The 18,134-nt window shown below is 43.1% G+C and overlaps 1 protein-coding gene across 1 annotated transcript; it reads left to right on the top strand.

Annotated features, from left to right (window-relative positions):
- Nucleotides 1-698: 698 nt before the first annotated feature.
- gtf2b (general transcription factor IIB) lies at nt 699-16,430 on the top strand. The gene is made up of 7 exons (XM_060897866.1): nt 699-740; nt 6,069-6,175; nt 9,982-10,115; nt 10,217-10,363; nt 10,879-11,008; nt 15,439-15,720; nt 15,943-16,430. The coding sequence occupies exons 1-7, from the start codon at nt 724-726 to the stop codon at nt 16,074-16,076; spliced, it is 951 nt and encodes a 316-aa protein (XP_060753849.1). The 5' UTR covers nt 699-723; the 3' UTR covers nt 16,077-16,430.
- Nucleotides 16,431-18,134: the final 1,704 nt, after the last annotated feature.

The following is an 18,134-nucleotide window of genomic DNA, read 5'->3' as shown; positions in this document are numbered from 1 at the left end:
TCAGGTCACAAAACATGTAATCTTTAATGAATGATATGTTAAAAGATAACTTTAATTTTCTGAGATGTAATAAAAACATATTTATATGCCAAAGTCAGAACGTAACAGTAGAATTACTTTTTGAAACATAGGAAGGTGATGTTTTAGCAAATATAATTAATAAACATGTGTAGTAGAATAAACATACACATTCTTTCAATAAGATTAACATGGTATAGAGCTAGATTGTAATTAATTTGTAACAGACGCGAGATGGACAATCGTAACAGAAGTAATGGAACAGACATCATTTTGGAACTCATAGGCTTGACTTTGGCATATAAATATGTTTTTATTACATCTCAGAAAATTAAAGTTATCTTTTAACATATCATTCATTAAAGATTACATGTTTTGTGACCTGATGGTAAAAAAAGAAATGGTTTTAGGTGAATAAGTTCATGTCCCCATAAGCGTGGAATCACTCATATATAAAATTACATATTTCATATGTTTTATATGTCTGTTTAATTTTGTAACTTCTAATTCTGATGCTCATGAATGTTTAATGCCTGTTCGACCCCCAGTCGAAGAGTTTCATCATCTGAAAAGAAATGGGGGCGGAATCGAACGCCGAACACCGCCCCCTTCTGACGTTCTGAACTCGATCACGTGACCTAGAAAAGCTATAAATAGCCGTGCAGCTGGAGCTGTCAGGAGTTGAGCGCTGGTGAGAGCGACAGCATGGCGTCTACGAGCCGGTGAGGCCATGTTTAAAGACTATTTTAATACCAAGGCTCGTACTAATAGCTTGTTTTTTCGGTCACGTGATGTTACTCAGAGCACACAGAGGTTTACTCCGGCTTCGTGGTGATTATGGAACTCCGTGTGGCTTGTATTGAAAATAAAGGGTGTTTTGTATGGAGGATGTCGTGGCGAACAACAGGACCGGCGCTGTGTCTCAAACGGCGTCCCTCGGCGCTGTGCTGGTGCACTATGTAGGGCGTGTCCGAATGACGTGTCCGGTTTATCTAGTGTGCTCGCGGGTGACAGCTGAGCTGTTTGGGACTGAGCCGTAGCCTCGGATTGCACTACATTTAAAATGGCAGTTTCTTCTTAAAAAAATGTTTTAAAAATACAAAATGGTATCGAACGGATTCAGAGGAAACTCTTGAGAGGAAGCTAAAATAAAAGCGAATAAAAGGCTAAAACCTGTCTACCTAGCCAGCTAACAAACTTTAGAAATATTCTGCAAATTTTATTCTATTTATTATTACTACCTTTGTCTTTCAGATAAAATAATCTTAACTGTTCAAACACCAGCCACTAAAGCAAACTGTCTGAAAACTCCATGCTAATTCTGATGCTGTTTGATTCCGAGCTAAGCGGCTAGCTAAACAAACATGCACGTGTAAGTTATGTGTAACTTATTTATGTTTATTTATTCAATCAAGGAAATGATCCGACTCTTTAATCAGAGCTGTTAATCAGAGCTGAAATCCGGTATTGGGGGTTTTGCTAGCTTGCTAACGTGGCTAATCAGAAATGGCTAAACCGGCTAATTTCCCCAATACAAACTTCAATATATAAATAAAACCCTTTAAAAAAAAAAGATTAATTCGTTTTTAAATGACACGCTGAGATGGTTATAAACGGTGTGTCGCTGACTTTGTGCTGTTCCCTCCCGTTATTTTTGGTGTTCTGTGATTACATTCTTCATGCGCAACTCCTGTGGCTGAGTCCCAAAATGTCCGCTTGCGCCCTGAGTAGTGCACTACAGTGAAGTAACATCGCGTGTTTAAGTGCACTGTGTGATTCAAAATCAGGCTTGTTGGAACACAGCCACTCGGGTCACTGCTGTCAATAGACAAGTGCAGTAGAGTGGAACTGTAGATCAGATTATTTTTTAAATAAACAAACATTTGTAAAATGCATCTAATTATAGCAATAAATTTTTTGCATAAGTGAAATTTGACTTACAAACTGCAAATGCAAAAAAAGTGATGGATGAATAAAAGTAAATAACCTGTGTTGTGCTTGGCACCAAAAATCCACACTGAGACAGAAAAGTAAAGAAATGGAGAGAATGAAAGAGGAATGTGCCTTGTGAAGCATGAATAAATATAAAATGTGCAAATAAAGGAAAATAAGCACCGGTTTTGTAATTTAAAAATAGGTATTCCTGTTACCCCCCCCACCTGTTACACTAGTTTGAGTTACTGAATAGAAAATGTGAAAACTTGTATTTAATAAGTGAAGCTGTAATAAAAATGCAGTACATTTTTGAAAAATTGTGCTGATTTGTATTAATCAAAACTCATTAACATTCCATGTCCCAACAGCTAGCCGCTGTGTTTGGGGATCAGGTCGTCGAGGCCCCTGCCTTCGACTGCCGCCCGATCCACATGTGGAGGAGTTTAAGTATCTCGAGATCTTGTTCACGAGTGAGGGAAGGATAGAGCGAGAGATCGACAGGAGGATCGGTGCAGCCTCTGCAGTGATGCGGTCGCTTTACCGGTCCGTCGTGAAGAAGGAGCTGAGCCAAAAGGCGAAGCTCTCGATTTACCGGTCGATCTACATTCCGACTCTCACCTATGGTCGTGAGCTTTGGGTAATGACCGGAAGAACAAGATCGCGGATACAAGCGGCCAAAATGAGTTTCCTTCGCAGGGTGGCTGGGCGCTCCTTTAGAGAGAGGGTGAGAAGCACATGCCCCTTTTCCACCAAAGCAGTTCCAGGGCTGGTTCAGGGCCAGTGCTTAGTTTGGAACCGGATTTTCTGTTTCCACTGACAAAACTGGCTCTGGGGCCAGAAAAACCGGTTCCAGGCTAGCACCAACTCTCTGCTGGGCCAGAGGAAAGAACCGCTTATGTCAGCGGGGGGGCGGAGTTGTTAAAACCAACAACAATAAGACCGCGGAAGATCGCCATTTTTAAGCGACGAGAAGCAGCAGCTGTACAAACGCGGTCATCCATTATTATTGCTGCTGCTTCTTCTGTGTTTTTGCTTCGATATTCGCGCCAAGGTTTATGCAAACGTAGCGACGTAACTGACGTATACAACGACATAATGACGTGGCTTCCCTTAGCACCGCGAGCTATGGAAAAGCAAACTGGTTCTCAGCTGGCTCGCAAGTTGAACGAGTTGTGAACCAGCACCAGCCCCGAACTAGCCCTGGAACTGATTTGGAAGAAAAGGGGTAACAGTCACTCGGGAGGAGCTCGGAGTAGAGCCGCTGCTCCTCCACATCGAGAGGAATCAGCTGAGGTGGCTCGGGCATCTCTTTCGGATGCCTCCTGGATGCCTCCCTGGGGAGGTGTTCCAGGCATGTCCCCCTGGGAGGAGGCCCTTGGGAAGACCCAGGACACGCTGGAGGGACTATGTCTCTCGGCTGGCCTGGGAACGCCTCGGTGTTCTTCCCGAAGAGCTGACCGAGGTGTCTGGGGAGAGGGAAGTTTGGGCTTCCATGCTCACTGCTGCCTCTGCGACCCGGTCCCGGATAAGCAGACAAAGACGAGATGAAAACTCATTAAACAGATGTGATTTGCTGAATACGTACAGTTTCAGTTTGATTTAATTTTATTTCCAAGAGCATCTCTGGTGATTATCACATGAGATATGAGAGCATAGAAAGCTTTTAAATGCTTACACAAAGATTGATTTTTTTATTCCATAAAATAATGCACAAAATACATGTATACATTAAGATAGTGCAACACATTTCCGTTGTGGTCTGGCAAGAAACAAATGGCAAAAATAGCAGCGAATACAGATTATGTAAACAATGTACTATAATTGTACTATAATATTTGGAGCTGCACACGCGCAAAACTGTGGAGATGACCGTGGACTTTAGGAGAAGCCCCCACCCCACCCCCCGCTGCCCATCACCAACAACATTGTGACTGCTGTTGAAACCTTCAGGTTTCTGGGTTCCACAATCTCTCGGGGCTTGACGTGGGAGACCAACACAGTCACCGTCGTCAGAAAGGCCCAGCAGAGGTTGTACTTTCTGCACCAGCTCAGGAAGCTCAACCTGCCTCAGGAGCTGCTGACACAATTCTACTCTGCCATCATTCAGTCTGGTCTCTGCTCTTCTGTCACTGGTTTGGATCGGTCCTGTTTGGTGACAAGAACAGACTGCAATGGACAATAAGGTCTGCAGAGAAAATATTGGTGTCTGCCTGCCCTCCATCCAAGACCTGTACCTGTCCAGAGTCAGGAAACGGGCAGGTAACATCTCTGCAGACCCATCACACCCTGGTCACAAACTGTTTAAACTTCTCCCCTTTGGGAGACGCTACGAAACACTGTACACAAAAACAACCAGACACGAGAACAGTTTTCCCTCAGGCTGTCTGTGATGAACAGAGCTAAACCCGGGCTCAAATATCAGTAACATCAACTGTGCAATGTTTGCACACTTGTAGTCATTCTGTGCACACTGTATATTTATAATTCATCTTTGCACTATGCTGTCTATACATATATTTACCCTTCATGTACATAGCTTTGCTTTTTGTCTACGCTTTTTATCTGTTTGTACTCGGAGCTAAGTGAAACCGGAGTCAAATTCCTCGTGTGTTCACATACCTGGCAAATAAAGTTTATTATTAATAAAATGAAATAATAAACCAATAGCATTAATATTGAATAAAAGGGGCAGCACGGTGGTGTAGTGGTTAGCGCTGTCGCCTCACAGCAAGAAGGTCCGGGTTCGAGCCTCGTGGCTGGCGAGGGCCTTTCTGTGCGGAGTTTGCATGTTCTCCCCGTGTCCGCGTGGGTTTCCTCCGGGTGCTCCGGTTTCCCCCACAGTCCAAAGACATGCAGGTTAGGTTAACTGGTGACTCTAAGGCCAAGTTTACATTAGATTGTATCTGTCTCGTTTTCTTCACGGATGCACTGTCCGTTTACATTAAAACGCCGGGAAACGGGAATCCGCCAGGGTCCACGTATTCAATCCAGATCGTATCTGGTCCGGTGCTGTGTAAACATTGAGGATACGCGGATACGCTGTGCTGAGCTCTAGCTGGCATCGTCATTGGACAACGTCACTGTGACGTCCACCTTCCTGATTCGCTGGCGTTGGTCATGTGACGCGACTGCTGAAAAACGGCGCGGACTTCCGCCTTGTATCACCTTTCATTAAAGAGTATAAAAGTATGAAAATACTGCAAATACTGATGCAAATACTGCCCATTGTGTAGTTATGATGGTCTTTAGGCTTGCCATCCTTCCACTTGCAAGTGGTAAGTGACTTGCGCACAGCGGCTCAGTCCCGAATCACTGCTCGTGCGCTTCACTCGCGCGCTCTGTGAGCTGCGCAGGGCCGGAGTGCGCACCCTCCAGAGGGCACTCGCTGTTCAGGGCGGAGTGATTTGGAGCGCAGCCGCTGAGGAGGAAGCGATGAGCCGCACTGACACATTTCTCAACTTGCGTGCCGAATTAGTCATGTGATTAGCGTATCCGTGTATTGGCGTTGCTGTGTGCACGCTAATCGTTTTTAAAAACGTTAATCTGATGATCCGCTGATACGGTCTAATGTAAACCCCACCTAAATTGAGCGTAGGTGTGAATGGTTGTCTGTGTGTCAGCCCTGTGATGACCTGGCGACTTGTCCAGGGTGTACCCCGCCTTTCGCCCATAGTCAGCTGGGATAGGCTCCAGCTCGCCTGCGACCCTGTAGAAGGATAAAGCGGCTAGAGATAATGAGATGAGAAGCACAAAATAGACCGACAAAATAAATACTAGATAAACTCAACCCTGTTTTTGAAAGCATCTTCAGACTCGACAGACTGAATGGAACTGGGTATACGTGTGAAATGTGAAACTTGTATTCAAATAAACTGTGCTCAAGGCAGTTGCACCATCTGTTACGATTCCACCAAACGGGTTAAATATCCTGTGAACAAGGTGTAAAAGGAATCCAAATCCTGCAAGTCAGATGTAAATAGAAATACGATATGGCTGTCCAGGGTCATGTGACCTCTACCTGACTGTATTATGACCTGAAGTGTCCTTGTGTTAAAGATCATGGTGTGTCGTATAAATAAATGACCAGCAGTGCTGTGTGTCTTCCTCTGTCACAGTGGAGATGCTTTTCCTAAGGTGCAGTGCCCTAATCACCCTGATGCCCTGTTGGTGGAGGACTACAGAGCTGGGGACATGATCTGCCCCGAGTGCGGCCTCGTTGTCGGTATGTACTTGGATGTCTGGAAAATGTCTCAAACCAAACAGTGTCTCATTTCCTAATCGTCTGCCTGCACCCTGACAGTGTGCTGTGATGAATTAACAGCTGCTGGCTCGTAAGGCTGATTTGTACTTCATGTTAAAGGTTCAGTTGTCCATTTTATTCCTTCCTTACTTGGACAGAGAACCTGGAAGATCTGTAGAACGGTCAAAAGCGGCTGAGGGGGGGGAAAAAAAGAAACCTGTTTGGAGAACTGATCTCTGGTCCTGAATGCTTGTGCGCTTCCTCAATCATTTTATAGACCGTGTTTCCAGGGTTTGGTGTTTGAATAGATCAGAGTCCAAAAATGCTAGATAGCTGCTCTAAAGGAAAGGTTTTAGTGCTTATAAAATGTAATGTGTCTAATAGGAGTTTAAAACGAAGAGGGGCGGGGCTTGGTAGTGGGGCAGGATTATGGTTGTCAGTGACTGGTCACGAACGTAAATCAGGTGTGACGCTGTGAATCGCACGAACCTGCTTTCTGAACTTTGTAACAGCAGCTGTGAGCTGGAGAACTGTCGAGTTCATGAGTCACTGTGTGCAAGTTGATAGATTTGTCATTTGACCTTTTGTAAAAAATGAGTTGCTAAAAGGGTCTAAAAATCGCCAGATCTAGCAACAAAATCTCTAGAAAAGTTCCTGGTGCTGGAAACAATTCATGATTTATTGGCTGCAGGCTTAACCTGAGATCCTGGGGGTTGAGTTTTGTGAACATTGGTGGGAACAGATCAAATGTCAAACCCTTAATCCATATTAATCCCTGAGTAAACGTCTCGCCCGATTCTAGATGCTTATCGAGTACTAACGCTAACGGTGTTCCTATTATAGTTAGTGTTTGAATTGTTAAAACCTTCTCAATCTACTTTGAGTTCCAGACTTCTGGATTTTCAAGACCCGTAAATACTTGAGTGTATGGTCAAGGTTTTTGATTTGATGCTCGGATGATGACCGCAATCACAAAGACTGTGTAAAGTTTTAGAGAAACAGTCTGTGTTGAACGCAGCTGTGCATTAAAATCACTAAGGCAGCTGGGCCATAGAAGGTTCACGCTGCACGCTACACGCGTGTAAAGAAAAGTGGACAAACGTAGCATGACTTGCTCTGGGCCATAGAACGGCATTCACGTTGCACGCTGCACACTTCACGCGTGAAGCGAGAAATGAACATGCACACTTTTTTCTAGGCGTGAAGATGGAAATTCCAGTTAATGCATGCACGACCCCAAGGTCACCGCCGCGCCAGCCAATCAGAACGGGTCTAGGGAGATAAAATGGACGACTACCGAGAAAAGTTGAAGTTTAATGGCCCAGGGTCCGGTTCTTCACGTGAGCGTGCAGCGTGAACCTTCTATGGCCCAGCTGCCTAAAGGTCCGACCTGGAAACCTGATGAACGGATGTTTTGGTGCTGTCTAGTGGACGCTGCTTTTAATCCTTTGGATTTACATGAGACACAAGCGAGTGTGTAAAGCGTGCTGTTTGCAAAGCGAGATTAAAAGCTTCCCAGCTCAGGAATGTCTTCAGGATGGAGGAGTTTATGCTTTCTGGTCTGTCTGTAAAAGGATGTGCTGGAGGGGGTTGAGTGAGGGAGTGACTATCACAGCTGTCACGGAAGTGAGAATAGAAACTAACTTCTCTCGCATGTTCCACAACATTAACTTTAAACCGTTAAAATGTGGTGGTTTTTTTTTAAATAAATTAAACTGTGTAATCATTGGCATTTCATTGTGGTGTTGGTGGAATAACATTTCAGACTGTAGCAGTGTTTTCCCCAGGAAAAAATGAAAGCCCTAAATTCTAGCATGATAAACCAGACAATTGAGCGCCAACAGCACGAAACGAAATTAGGGGGGTCCAGGGGCATTCCCCCACCCCGGAAAAATTTTTTGAAAATAGATGCTCTCAGGTGCGTTTTCAGGGTCTCTGAGAGGTTTTAGATCCATGATAAGAGAGATTTTAAGTGCTTCAATGATTTCTGACCTAAATAGTATTAATGTAAACACATTTGAAATTTCACCTTAAAGTTCAACATGCAAGTTAAACTGTTTTGTTATCGATTACTGAGGTCTACGATAGTTTTGAAAATCTACAGAGATACCTTGCGCTTAATTATCTATGATCAAGTCGTGTTCTAACAAAAATGTGCATGAAAATATGAACAGTGGTTTGCTCCATCTTATGCAATCCAATGAAGAGAATCGATCATCATGACCTCCTGTTGATCACAAAGGGATCTGAACCTAAGACCTGCCACCTGAAAATAAGTTGCTGTATAACTGTAATGATTTAGAATGTTTCTGATGCAATTACCGTAATGCATGTGTAACTAAGATGCACTGAAAAGAAAAGTCAGGCAACTGCATATTATAAAGTTTAAATTTTGGCACTTTATTAAATGGACTAGATTAAGATAAAAACATATATTTAAAGGAAAAGAAAACTTAATTCATACATTTAAGTTTTTTTTAAAGGTTTTTTTGGGCTTTTTTCACCTTTATTGGACAGGACAGTGTAGAGACAGGAAATGAGCGGGAGAGAGAGACGGGGAGAGATCGGGAAATTACCTCGGGTCAGAATCGAACCCGGGTCCCCGGATTTATGGTATGGCGCCTTAGCCACCTGAGCCACAACGCCCCCATACATTTAAGTTTGGAGAAAGATTATGTATTTATAAACACATTCATGAAGAGAATTTAAGTGTCAAATGTAGCATAATTGTGAATAATAACGATAAGCGTATTTGGCAGTGTGATGTCACTGAGTCTTTAACAAAAGAATAATCCAGAGCTGCCTTTTGTTAAATGGATCCCAGTGACATCACACTGCCAAGAATGCTTATTATTTGAAATTATGCTGTATTTGACACATTTGGACAACTTCACTTGGTGAGAGTGTTTATAAGCACATAATCTTTCTGCAAAGCCAAACTAATGAATTAAGTTTTCTACTCCTTTAAAGCAGATTAATTCTCCTTGGCTTTTGGCCCAATGTTGGGCAGCGCTCTCATAGTCCATCTCGCTGTCAGCCATGCTGATGTGGATCAAATTATCCAGCGAGTCTCCTTGCTTATTAAAGTCAGTCGGCTTTGTCCGTGTGGTGTGGGACCACATCGGCAGCCAATGAGATCGCTTATAATGAATTGGAAACTTCCAGGATGTCTGTTTTCTTTCAATATTTTTATTGGACGGTTTGAACAGGTGATCTTGACGTAGCCAACGGATTAGTTTGTTTACATCATACCACACAGACATATTACTTTGACAGAATCAACACAAACATTGGGGGCAAAAAGAGCGCTTGTTTAACACAAATATCAATCAGTATGTAAATGGATCTGTTATTTGCTCTCCTATGTATCGAGTTACTTGTCGGTAGGAAATTTTAACGTATCGGTATAAATCTAAGCGTATCGGATTTTAACTAAAGCGACTAAGCGTATCGGCAGGCAGAGCAAGCGTATCAGGCCCGATACGCTAAAACGCTTTGGGGAAAACCATGCTGTAGTGATGGGAAAATAATGCGACATCTACATTGCCCAAGCTTGCTTTATACACCATTTGTTACGATGCTGTCAAGACAACCAGTGAGGTGTTAAAACCAATAAAAGGATTCAGTGTGTTGGAAATGTGTAGATTTGCATGACGAGCGTAAAGGTTTCCCCACAGCAGTCAGTCGTGTTGAAGATCCTTCACACTTGGGTTTACAGCTGTGAACAAGGTGGATGTATGGGCGTTACCCCAGCATTGAATACTGAATGCGTTTCCTGTCCTCATCAGGTGATCGCGTGATTGATGTCGGCTCAGAGTGGAGGACGTTCACAAATGAAAAAGCTAACAAAGACCCGTCACGTGTCGGCGACGCCCAGAACCCGCTCCTGAACGGAGGAGACCTCACGACAATGATCGGAAAGGTATGAAGGGGTCTATTAACTGTAGTTGTTGCATCATTTAAATACTCATGGTGTAAAAATGCTGTCATATGAACATCTCCCCCTCCTCCCCCCCTTTCTAGGGTACAGGTGCTGCGAGTTTTGATGAATTTGGCAACTCGAAGTACCAGAACCGCAGGACGATGAGCAGCTCGGACAGAGCCATGCTCAACGCCTTTAAAGAGATCAGCACCATGGCAGACAGGATAAACCTGCCCCGGAACATCGTCGTAAGTGTGTTAATTTGCTCAGGGTGTGGCACTTGTGTTTGGAAAGTATTTAAATAACCGAGAAATATTGGGTGTGGAAGGCCATACAGGATACAAGATTGAGAGACTTGTTGGTTTAGAAATATTATATATATATATATATATATATATATATATATATATATATATATATATATATAAGGCTTAAATTAGTCTTTGATATAGTAATGTAGTAATACTTGTTATAGATCACTTCTCATGCACATGGTCGGTGGAAGTGCTGTACAGTTAAGCTGGGAAATTAAATTATAAAGAATTTTAAATTTTGAAAATGTCAAATTTATGAAAATGTAAATATTTCAAGGTTAGTTTATTTATATGTAACTTTTTTTATTTTAATGGTTAAAGAAATATTAGTTATTAAATATATTAATAAATATTTTTATGTTAATGTTTACAAAATTAAATTTTATTTAGTAAAGAACTGAAAATGGAATCTGTCTGTAAACCCCCCCCCCCCCGTGTCCTCTCCCCAGGATCGTACAAATAACCTGTTTAAGCAGGTTTACGAACAGAAGAGTCTGAAGGGCAGGAGTAATGATGCGATTGCTTCAGCATGCCTCTACATTGCGTGCAGACAGGAAGGAGTTCCCCGGACGTTTAAAGGTAAGAAACGATCCCATCTCTGTGGGATACTTTTTTTTTTAAAACCCTTTGGGGCCGAGAGCTTGTCTGGCAAAATTCTGCAGGTTTAGAATGAGTAAGTCATGTATTTAGATAAATCTTCAAGTTTTTTATGGAATCAATTTTGTGCCAAAATGTTCATACAATACTTTTGAAATATCAAACAAAAACGATAAATCAAAATTAAAAAAAAAATTAAGTCAATTTTTTTTTTTTAGACTGGCAAACAAATTATTCATGTAATCGTGTAAAATATCAGTCTGTTACTCTTCAGAAACCTTTTATTTTTGTTCCGCGTCTTTCTCAGTTTTGTTTGCCGTAACTTATTTTGGTTGCGATTCCAGCTTTCTCGTTTGCGCTCCCTGACTTTTTGCTTGCAGTTTTGGCACAAACTTCCCGTGTGGGCGGGCTGTCCAGGAATGCATTCCCATTGGCTAACTTGTGTTTGACTGACAGCTACGCTCAGCCATTCCCTTCTCGGATTCTGGCGGACTGTTTGACGAGTGACCGATCCATTGACGGTAAACAAGGATCGAGTGGACTTCAGTGGCGACTATGATACTGAATTAATTCAACAAAGTGTAAGTGCGGGACAGATGTGTTGCGGTAGTGCACAAGTTCACTCGATCCTTGTTTACCGTCAATGGATCGGTCACTCGTCAAACAGTCCGCCAGAATCCGAGTAGGGAATGGCTGAGCGTAGCTGTCAGTCAAACACAAGTTAGCCAATGGGAATGCATTCCTGGACAGCCCGCCCACACGGGAAGTTTGTGCCAAAACTGCAAGCAAAAAGTCAGGGAGCACAAACGAGAAGCTGGAATCGCAACCAAAATAAATTGCGTCAAACAAAACTGAGAAAGATGCGGAACAAAAATAAAAGGTTTCTGAAGAGTAATAGACTGATATTTTGCACGACTACATGAATAATTTCTTTGCCAGTCTAAAAAAAATTTGACAATATATATATTTTTAAATTTTGATTTATCGTTTTTTTGATATTTCAAAAGTATTGTATGAACATTTTGGCACAAAATTGATTCCATAGTTTTTTTTATCATACAAGCATAATGAACAAATTTTTTGATGGCCAGTTAATTGTCAAATTAATGGAGCAGATTTAAGTTTTTGTGCTTGATCCATTCCGAAGACTGAACAGAATCACCAAGTGATCAAAACGGTTCGACACAACGGGTAAGGTCATATTTTGTCACACATTCCAACACGGATCTAAAACTGCTTTTTACATCTTCATTTGTGTTTTTAAAAGTACAGTCACATGGACTACAGAGATTATTGTAGCTGAACTTGTGCTGAAGACAAAAGTTATGACTTTGAAAATGCTGCTTAGATTTTTTTTTTTTAAATCAACGACAAAATCAGCATAATATCATTAGAGTGCCAGAAAATACCCTCAGAACCCAGAGTTAAACAATTTATCGGACAAGTGATGAAGAAAAACATAATCCACGGTGTTGTATTTACGGTTATATTTGACTAGTCACTTGAATCTGTCGAATCCAAACTTGAAAAATGAGCAGCTTGTAAATCACATTGTGACCCGGATGTCTACAGTTTGGTGTTCCAAGAGGGCGGGGCACCAATGAGTATCACGGACAACTTTTCATGCATCACTATAGACATATGATCATGCAAAATTGGCCACACTGAGCAACTATTTTTAAGTCAGCAAATCTGAAACTTCTTAAGGGGTGTTCACACGGCACGTATTTGCATCGATGCTGCACCGATGTATTTTGTTGCGATATATCTTACACCGGTGTAAATTTTGTGGAGCGTTCACGCGTCACAAACCTGCTTACTAGAGAGAAGCGTGTTAGCACCGGTGCAGCCCCACTTGCGTTCACACGGCAGTTTTTGCGACCGTGCTATACGATAGTAATAATGCGGAAATGAAATATGCGCATATGTGAAAATGTACTTCCTTTTCCTGGTTGTCATGGCATCACCAAGCGCCGGGAAAACAACGTGGATGAAGACACCAGTGTTGCCAGATACTGCTGACGTTTTCCAGGCCAAAATATGTTCAAATCTGCCAAAATGCACTTAAACCGCCCAATCTGGCAACACTGGAAGACACGCAGTTCTGTTGTTGATATTCGCCATTTTGGAAGCGCAAAATACCAGGATGCAAATTATGGAATGCCTGTATGTAATCAACTCTCCTCACGCGTAGCGAGTCTACCCCTGTAGTGTTCAGACGTCCCATTTTATATCGGTGCTAGTCTGGCTAACGCAACTTCAAAGCTCTGCGAGCATTGGGTCTGGCATAGACATTAAGCCCAACCGTTTCCCAAACTGCGTGGTTGACCTGCCTCCCTGAAATGCCTGTTTGCTACTGGTCAAAGCCAGAAAAGGCTGTGACGAAGCTTAAACCAATCACATCACTCTTTCCTCTGACGTATGTGACGCGACGGAAACTGCTTGAGTAACAGGAAGAAGATAAATACCTCCAGGGCTGCTCTTTGCTCCGTTTTCAATGAGAACTTCCCGTTGAATGCTTTCAATACAGCATCTACCGCTGTGTCAAAGGCTTGCCGCTGCTCCATGTTCGTAATGTTTCTAGTGAATGAAGCGCTTCTGGCGTAGATTCTGTAAACAATCTATGGCTTCCGGTCGCAGTTCTACTACGTCACTGCCTTGAACACGCCTCTACCCAGGGCCGTTGGAGATGCTCAAAGTTGATTGGCTCCCGATTTTTCGGGAGCTTGGAAGAGCTGGAGATAGCTTGCCTTGCCAGACTAAGCTCGCAACAGGCCCTCGTGTTGCATCACACTTAGGATGGGCGGGCCCAGGCTATATCGGTGCTGCCCCGCAAACTAGCATTTACTCCGGAGTAAATTTCTTAAACCACCTCCCGAGCAGGGTTAGATTTGCACCGGTTTAAGCAGCTTTCAGGGGTGACACCGGTATAACTTTGTACCGTGTGAACGCTCTACCGGGGCAGCCCCGGTGCTACACCGGAGTAAAAGTTGCCATGTGAACACCCCTATAGTTAATCCATTTCATACAGCACTTTGTAATGTCACGTTTGCGTTTGGCACACCGCGAATGGTCACTCGTCCACATGTATTTGTGCTCTGAGTGAGCAGCGTACACCGCAGGGACATTTTAGATCTGTTTGCCAGTGTGCGTTTCATTCAATAAACTCTCAGCACTTAGATCTGTCTATCGCTCATTAACATGACAGTTGAACATTAGTTAATATTATTAATCGTAATTCTGATGGCATTAATTGATATTCGTCTGGGATATTGTTAGATTCGCTGTAGTCTCTCACTTCAACATTCGTGACTAGATTCTCTGTACAGTGGTGCTTGAAAGTTTGTGAACCCTTTAGAATTTTCTATATTTCTGCATAAATATGACCTAAAACATCAGATTTTCACACAAGTCCTAAAAGTAGATAAAGAGAACCCAGTTAAACAAATGAGACAAAAATATTATACTTGGCCATTTATTTATTGAGGAAAATGATCCAATATTACATATCTGAGTGGCAAAAGTATGTGAACCTCTAGGATAGCAGTTAATTTGAAGGTGAAATTCAAGTCAGGTGTTTTCAATCAATGGGATGACAATCAGGTGTGAGTGGGCACCCTGTTTTATTTAAAGAACAGGGATCTATCAAAGTCTGATCTTCACAACACGTTTGTGGAAGTGTATCATGGCACGAACAAAGGAGATTTCTGCGGACCTCAGGAAAAGTATTGTTGATGCTCATCAGGCTGGAAAAGGTTACAAAACCATCTCTAAAGAGTTTGGACTCCACAATCCACAGTCACAGATTGTGTACAAATGGAGGAAATTCCAGACCATTGTTACCCTCTCCAGGAGTGGTCGACCAACAAAGATCACTCCAAGAGCAAGGCGTGTAATAGTCAGCGAGGTCACAAAGGACCCCAGGGTAAATTCTAAGCAACTGAAGGCCTCTCTCACATTGGCTAATGTTCATGTTCATGAGTCCACCATCAGGAGAACACTGAACAACAATGGTGTGCATGGCAGGGTTGCAAGGAGAAAGCCACTGCTCTCCAAAAAGAACATTGCTGCTCGTCTGCAGTTTGCTAAAGATCACGTAGACAAGCATGAAGGCGATTGGAAAAATGTTTTGTGGATGGATGAGACCAAAATAGAACTTTTTGGTTTAAATGAGAAGTGTTGTGTTTGGAGAAAGAAACACTGCATTCCAGCCTAAGAACCTTATCCCATCTGTGAAACATGGTAGTAGTTTCATGGTTTGGGCCTGTTTTGCTGCATCTGAGAGATTGGTCCTCTCTCACGTTTTGGTCATCATGGTGGTTTTGATGGCAGGCCAGATGACCTACTACGGCCTTGATGTTCTGGTTTATAGCAGTGTTAATGTTTGATGCAATTCCTCCTTGTCCCTCCAGAGATCTGTGCTGTGTCTCGGATTTCCAAAAAGGAAATCGGGCGCTGCTTTAAGCTCATCCTGAAGGCTCTGGAGACGAGCGTGGATCTAATCACCACCGGAGACTTCATGTCCCGTTTCTGTTCCAACCTGGGCCTGCCGAAACACGTGCAGATGGCGGCCACCTTCATCGCCAGGAAGGCCGTGGAGCTTGACCTGGTCCCAGGCCGCAGCCCGATCAGCGTGGCTGCTGCTGCTATCTACATGGCCTCTCAAGCCTCAGCCGAAAAGAAAACTCAGAAAGGTGAGTCGATTTTTACATGTTCTCCTGGTATGGTTTAACATTTATGGAAGGAGTCTCCAGTGTTGGAGGTAAAGCTGCAAGTTGAAGTTTTCTGTTAAGAGGGGATGATGAACAGTAACTCTGCTTCATCATACCCCTCAGTCACATGACCTTTGCCTTGTGTTGTGTGAAAGCTGTTAACAGTACATGAATAAAGATGTCTTTATTTTCCCCCCTGTGCAGAGATTGGTGATATCGCCGGAGTAGCTGATGTCACCATCCGCCAGTCATACCGTCTCATCTACCCCCGAGCTGCCGATCTCTTTCCTCCAGACTTCAAATTTGACACACCTGTGGATAAACTGCCTCAGCTGTGAATGTTTTTTTTTTTTTTTCTTTTCTTTTCTCTGCTGTGGGTTTATATTTGATTGAGAAGGTTTTGCTCTTACCCATGTGGAGATTTTTTGAGATTTAACCCACAGTGCATCCAGGAGACACATTCCATGGTTTAACTCGACCCGAGCTCAGACCATACTGAACCACCACCTTTCATTTGCGTGTAAATATGACTGTACATAAAACCATGTGAGAATGGAATTGGTGGATGCATCGAAGCCGATTTCATACTGTAAACATTTTTCTTTTGTAGGAAACAAGTCAGTTATTTTGTTTAGTGTCTTTGCATTGTATTTAGTAATTTAAAACAATAATAAATGCTTTTCAGAAAAGCATGTCAAGTGTCTGAGTGTTTGGATACATGTCCCAGCCCCTGTGCATCATTTGTACCCCTTGTTTAGGTTTTTGGAAACATCTGTCCACACAAACACAATTTTCAAAAACTTCATGCACAGGAACAATAATGTCCCCACTTATTTTATTATAAATAAAATCTGCTCACAGGAAAGCAATTTGAAAATCTGCCAACGCACTAGGTGGTGGTCTGCTGCCAATAATGCCATCTGTCCATTAGCTGTAGCTGCTTATCCTGTACAGGGTCACAGGTGAGCTGGAGCCTATCCCAGCTTACTATGGGTGAGAGGTGGGGTACACCTTGGACAAGTTGCCAGATCATCACAGGGCTGATACACATTCACTCACACCTACGGTCAATTTAGAGCCACCAATTATCCTAACCTGCATGTCTTTGGACTGTGGGGGGGGAGAACTGGATCACCTGGAGGAAACCCACACAGACATGGGGAGAACATGCAAACTCCATACAGAAAGGCCACTGGGCTTGAACCCAGAACCTTCTTGCTGTGAGGCGACAGCACTAACCACTACACCACTGTGCTGCCTGTGTGCCAATAATGGCTACACCAAATACTAAAAAAAAAAAGAAACCCCACCTGTATATTGGTGGTTGAGGTGTTTATCTAGCAAATTATCTTTACAACATAACTCTACAATCTCCTGGAGAACCTTTAGGGCTGGGATATGACACTGTTACCCCTTTTCCACCAAATCAGTTCCGGTGCTGGTTCACAACTCGTTCAACTTGCGAGCCAGCTGAGGACCAGTTTGCTTTTCCATAGCTCACGGTGCTAAGGGAAGCCATGTCATTGTATACATCAGTTACGTTGCTACGTTTGCATAAACCTTGGCGTGAATATCGAAGCAAAAACAACACAAGAAGCAGCAATAATAATGGATGACTTCGCGTTTGTACAGCTGTGGCTTCTCGTTGCTTAAAAATGGCGATCTTTTGCGGTCTTGTTGTTGGTCTTAACAACGCCGCCCCCCGCTGACGTAAGCGGTTCTTTCCTCTGGCCCAGCAGAGAGTTGGTGCTGGCCTGGAACCGGTTTTTCTGGCCCAGAGCCAGTTCTTTGTCAGTGAAAACAGAAAACCGGGTTCCAAACTAAGCACTGGCCCCGAACCAGCCCTGGAACTGCTTTGGTGGAAAAGGGGCACCAGTGACTCGTATACTAGTGGCAGGGGTGCTACGCAAGCAGTGTACTGACTACTTCCATGCATACTTCATGTAAATGTGGAGGATTCGAACAGGTGGCAGTGTGAAATCCTTTGACTTTACTCCCATTTCATCGTGCATGTCTCCATGTACACTTTCAAAGACCTGGTGATTTAAGGCCAGTTATTAACGGGTGTGTTTTTCATGATGGAGAAATGTGGGTTGTTGCATTGTAAAGAGAATTTCTAACCTGCTCTTCCTTGAAGCGTTCAGCAATGTTGACTTTAGATGAGTAAACAATGCTGAGGTCACATACCAAAACATGAACGCACTGCCACCACAATTTTTGCTGGTACTGCAACTCGAGGACGCGTCAAAAGAGAGCTGGCAACATGCGTCAGCCGTGTGTGCATGGAGGTGTTCTGAGCATCAAGTATATTCCGGCCCAAACACAGCTGATGTTCAGGTTGTCTTAATTTGTACTCGAGAGTTCAAAACGCTTCGTTACCCAAAACAATAACTAAC

The sequence above is a fragment of the Neoarius graeffei genome, chromosome 17, assembly GCF_027579695.1.
Source record: "Neoarius graeffei isolate fNeoGra1 chromosome 17, fNeoGra1.pri, whole genome shotgun sequence".
In the NCBI taxonomy this organism is placed as follows: domain Eukaryota; kingdom Metazoa; phylum Chordata; class Actinopteri; order Siluriformes; family Ariidae; genus Neoarius; species Neoarius graeffei.
This window is presented reverse-complemented; position numbering and strand designations above follow the sequence as displayed.

Coding starts and splice junctions, on each gene's coding strand:
- gtf2b (XM_060897866.1), top strand. Junction 6,176..9,981: donor CGAGTGCGGCCTCGTTGTCG/GTATGTACTTGG, acceptor TGTCCTCATCAG/GTGATCGCGTGATTGATGTC. Junction 10,116..10,216: donor TCACGACAATGATCGGAAAG/GTATGAAGGGGT, acceptor CCCCCTTTCTAG/GGTACAGGTGCTGCGAGTTT.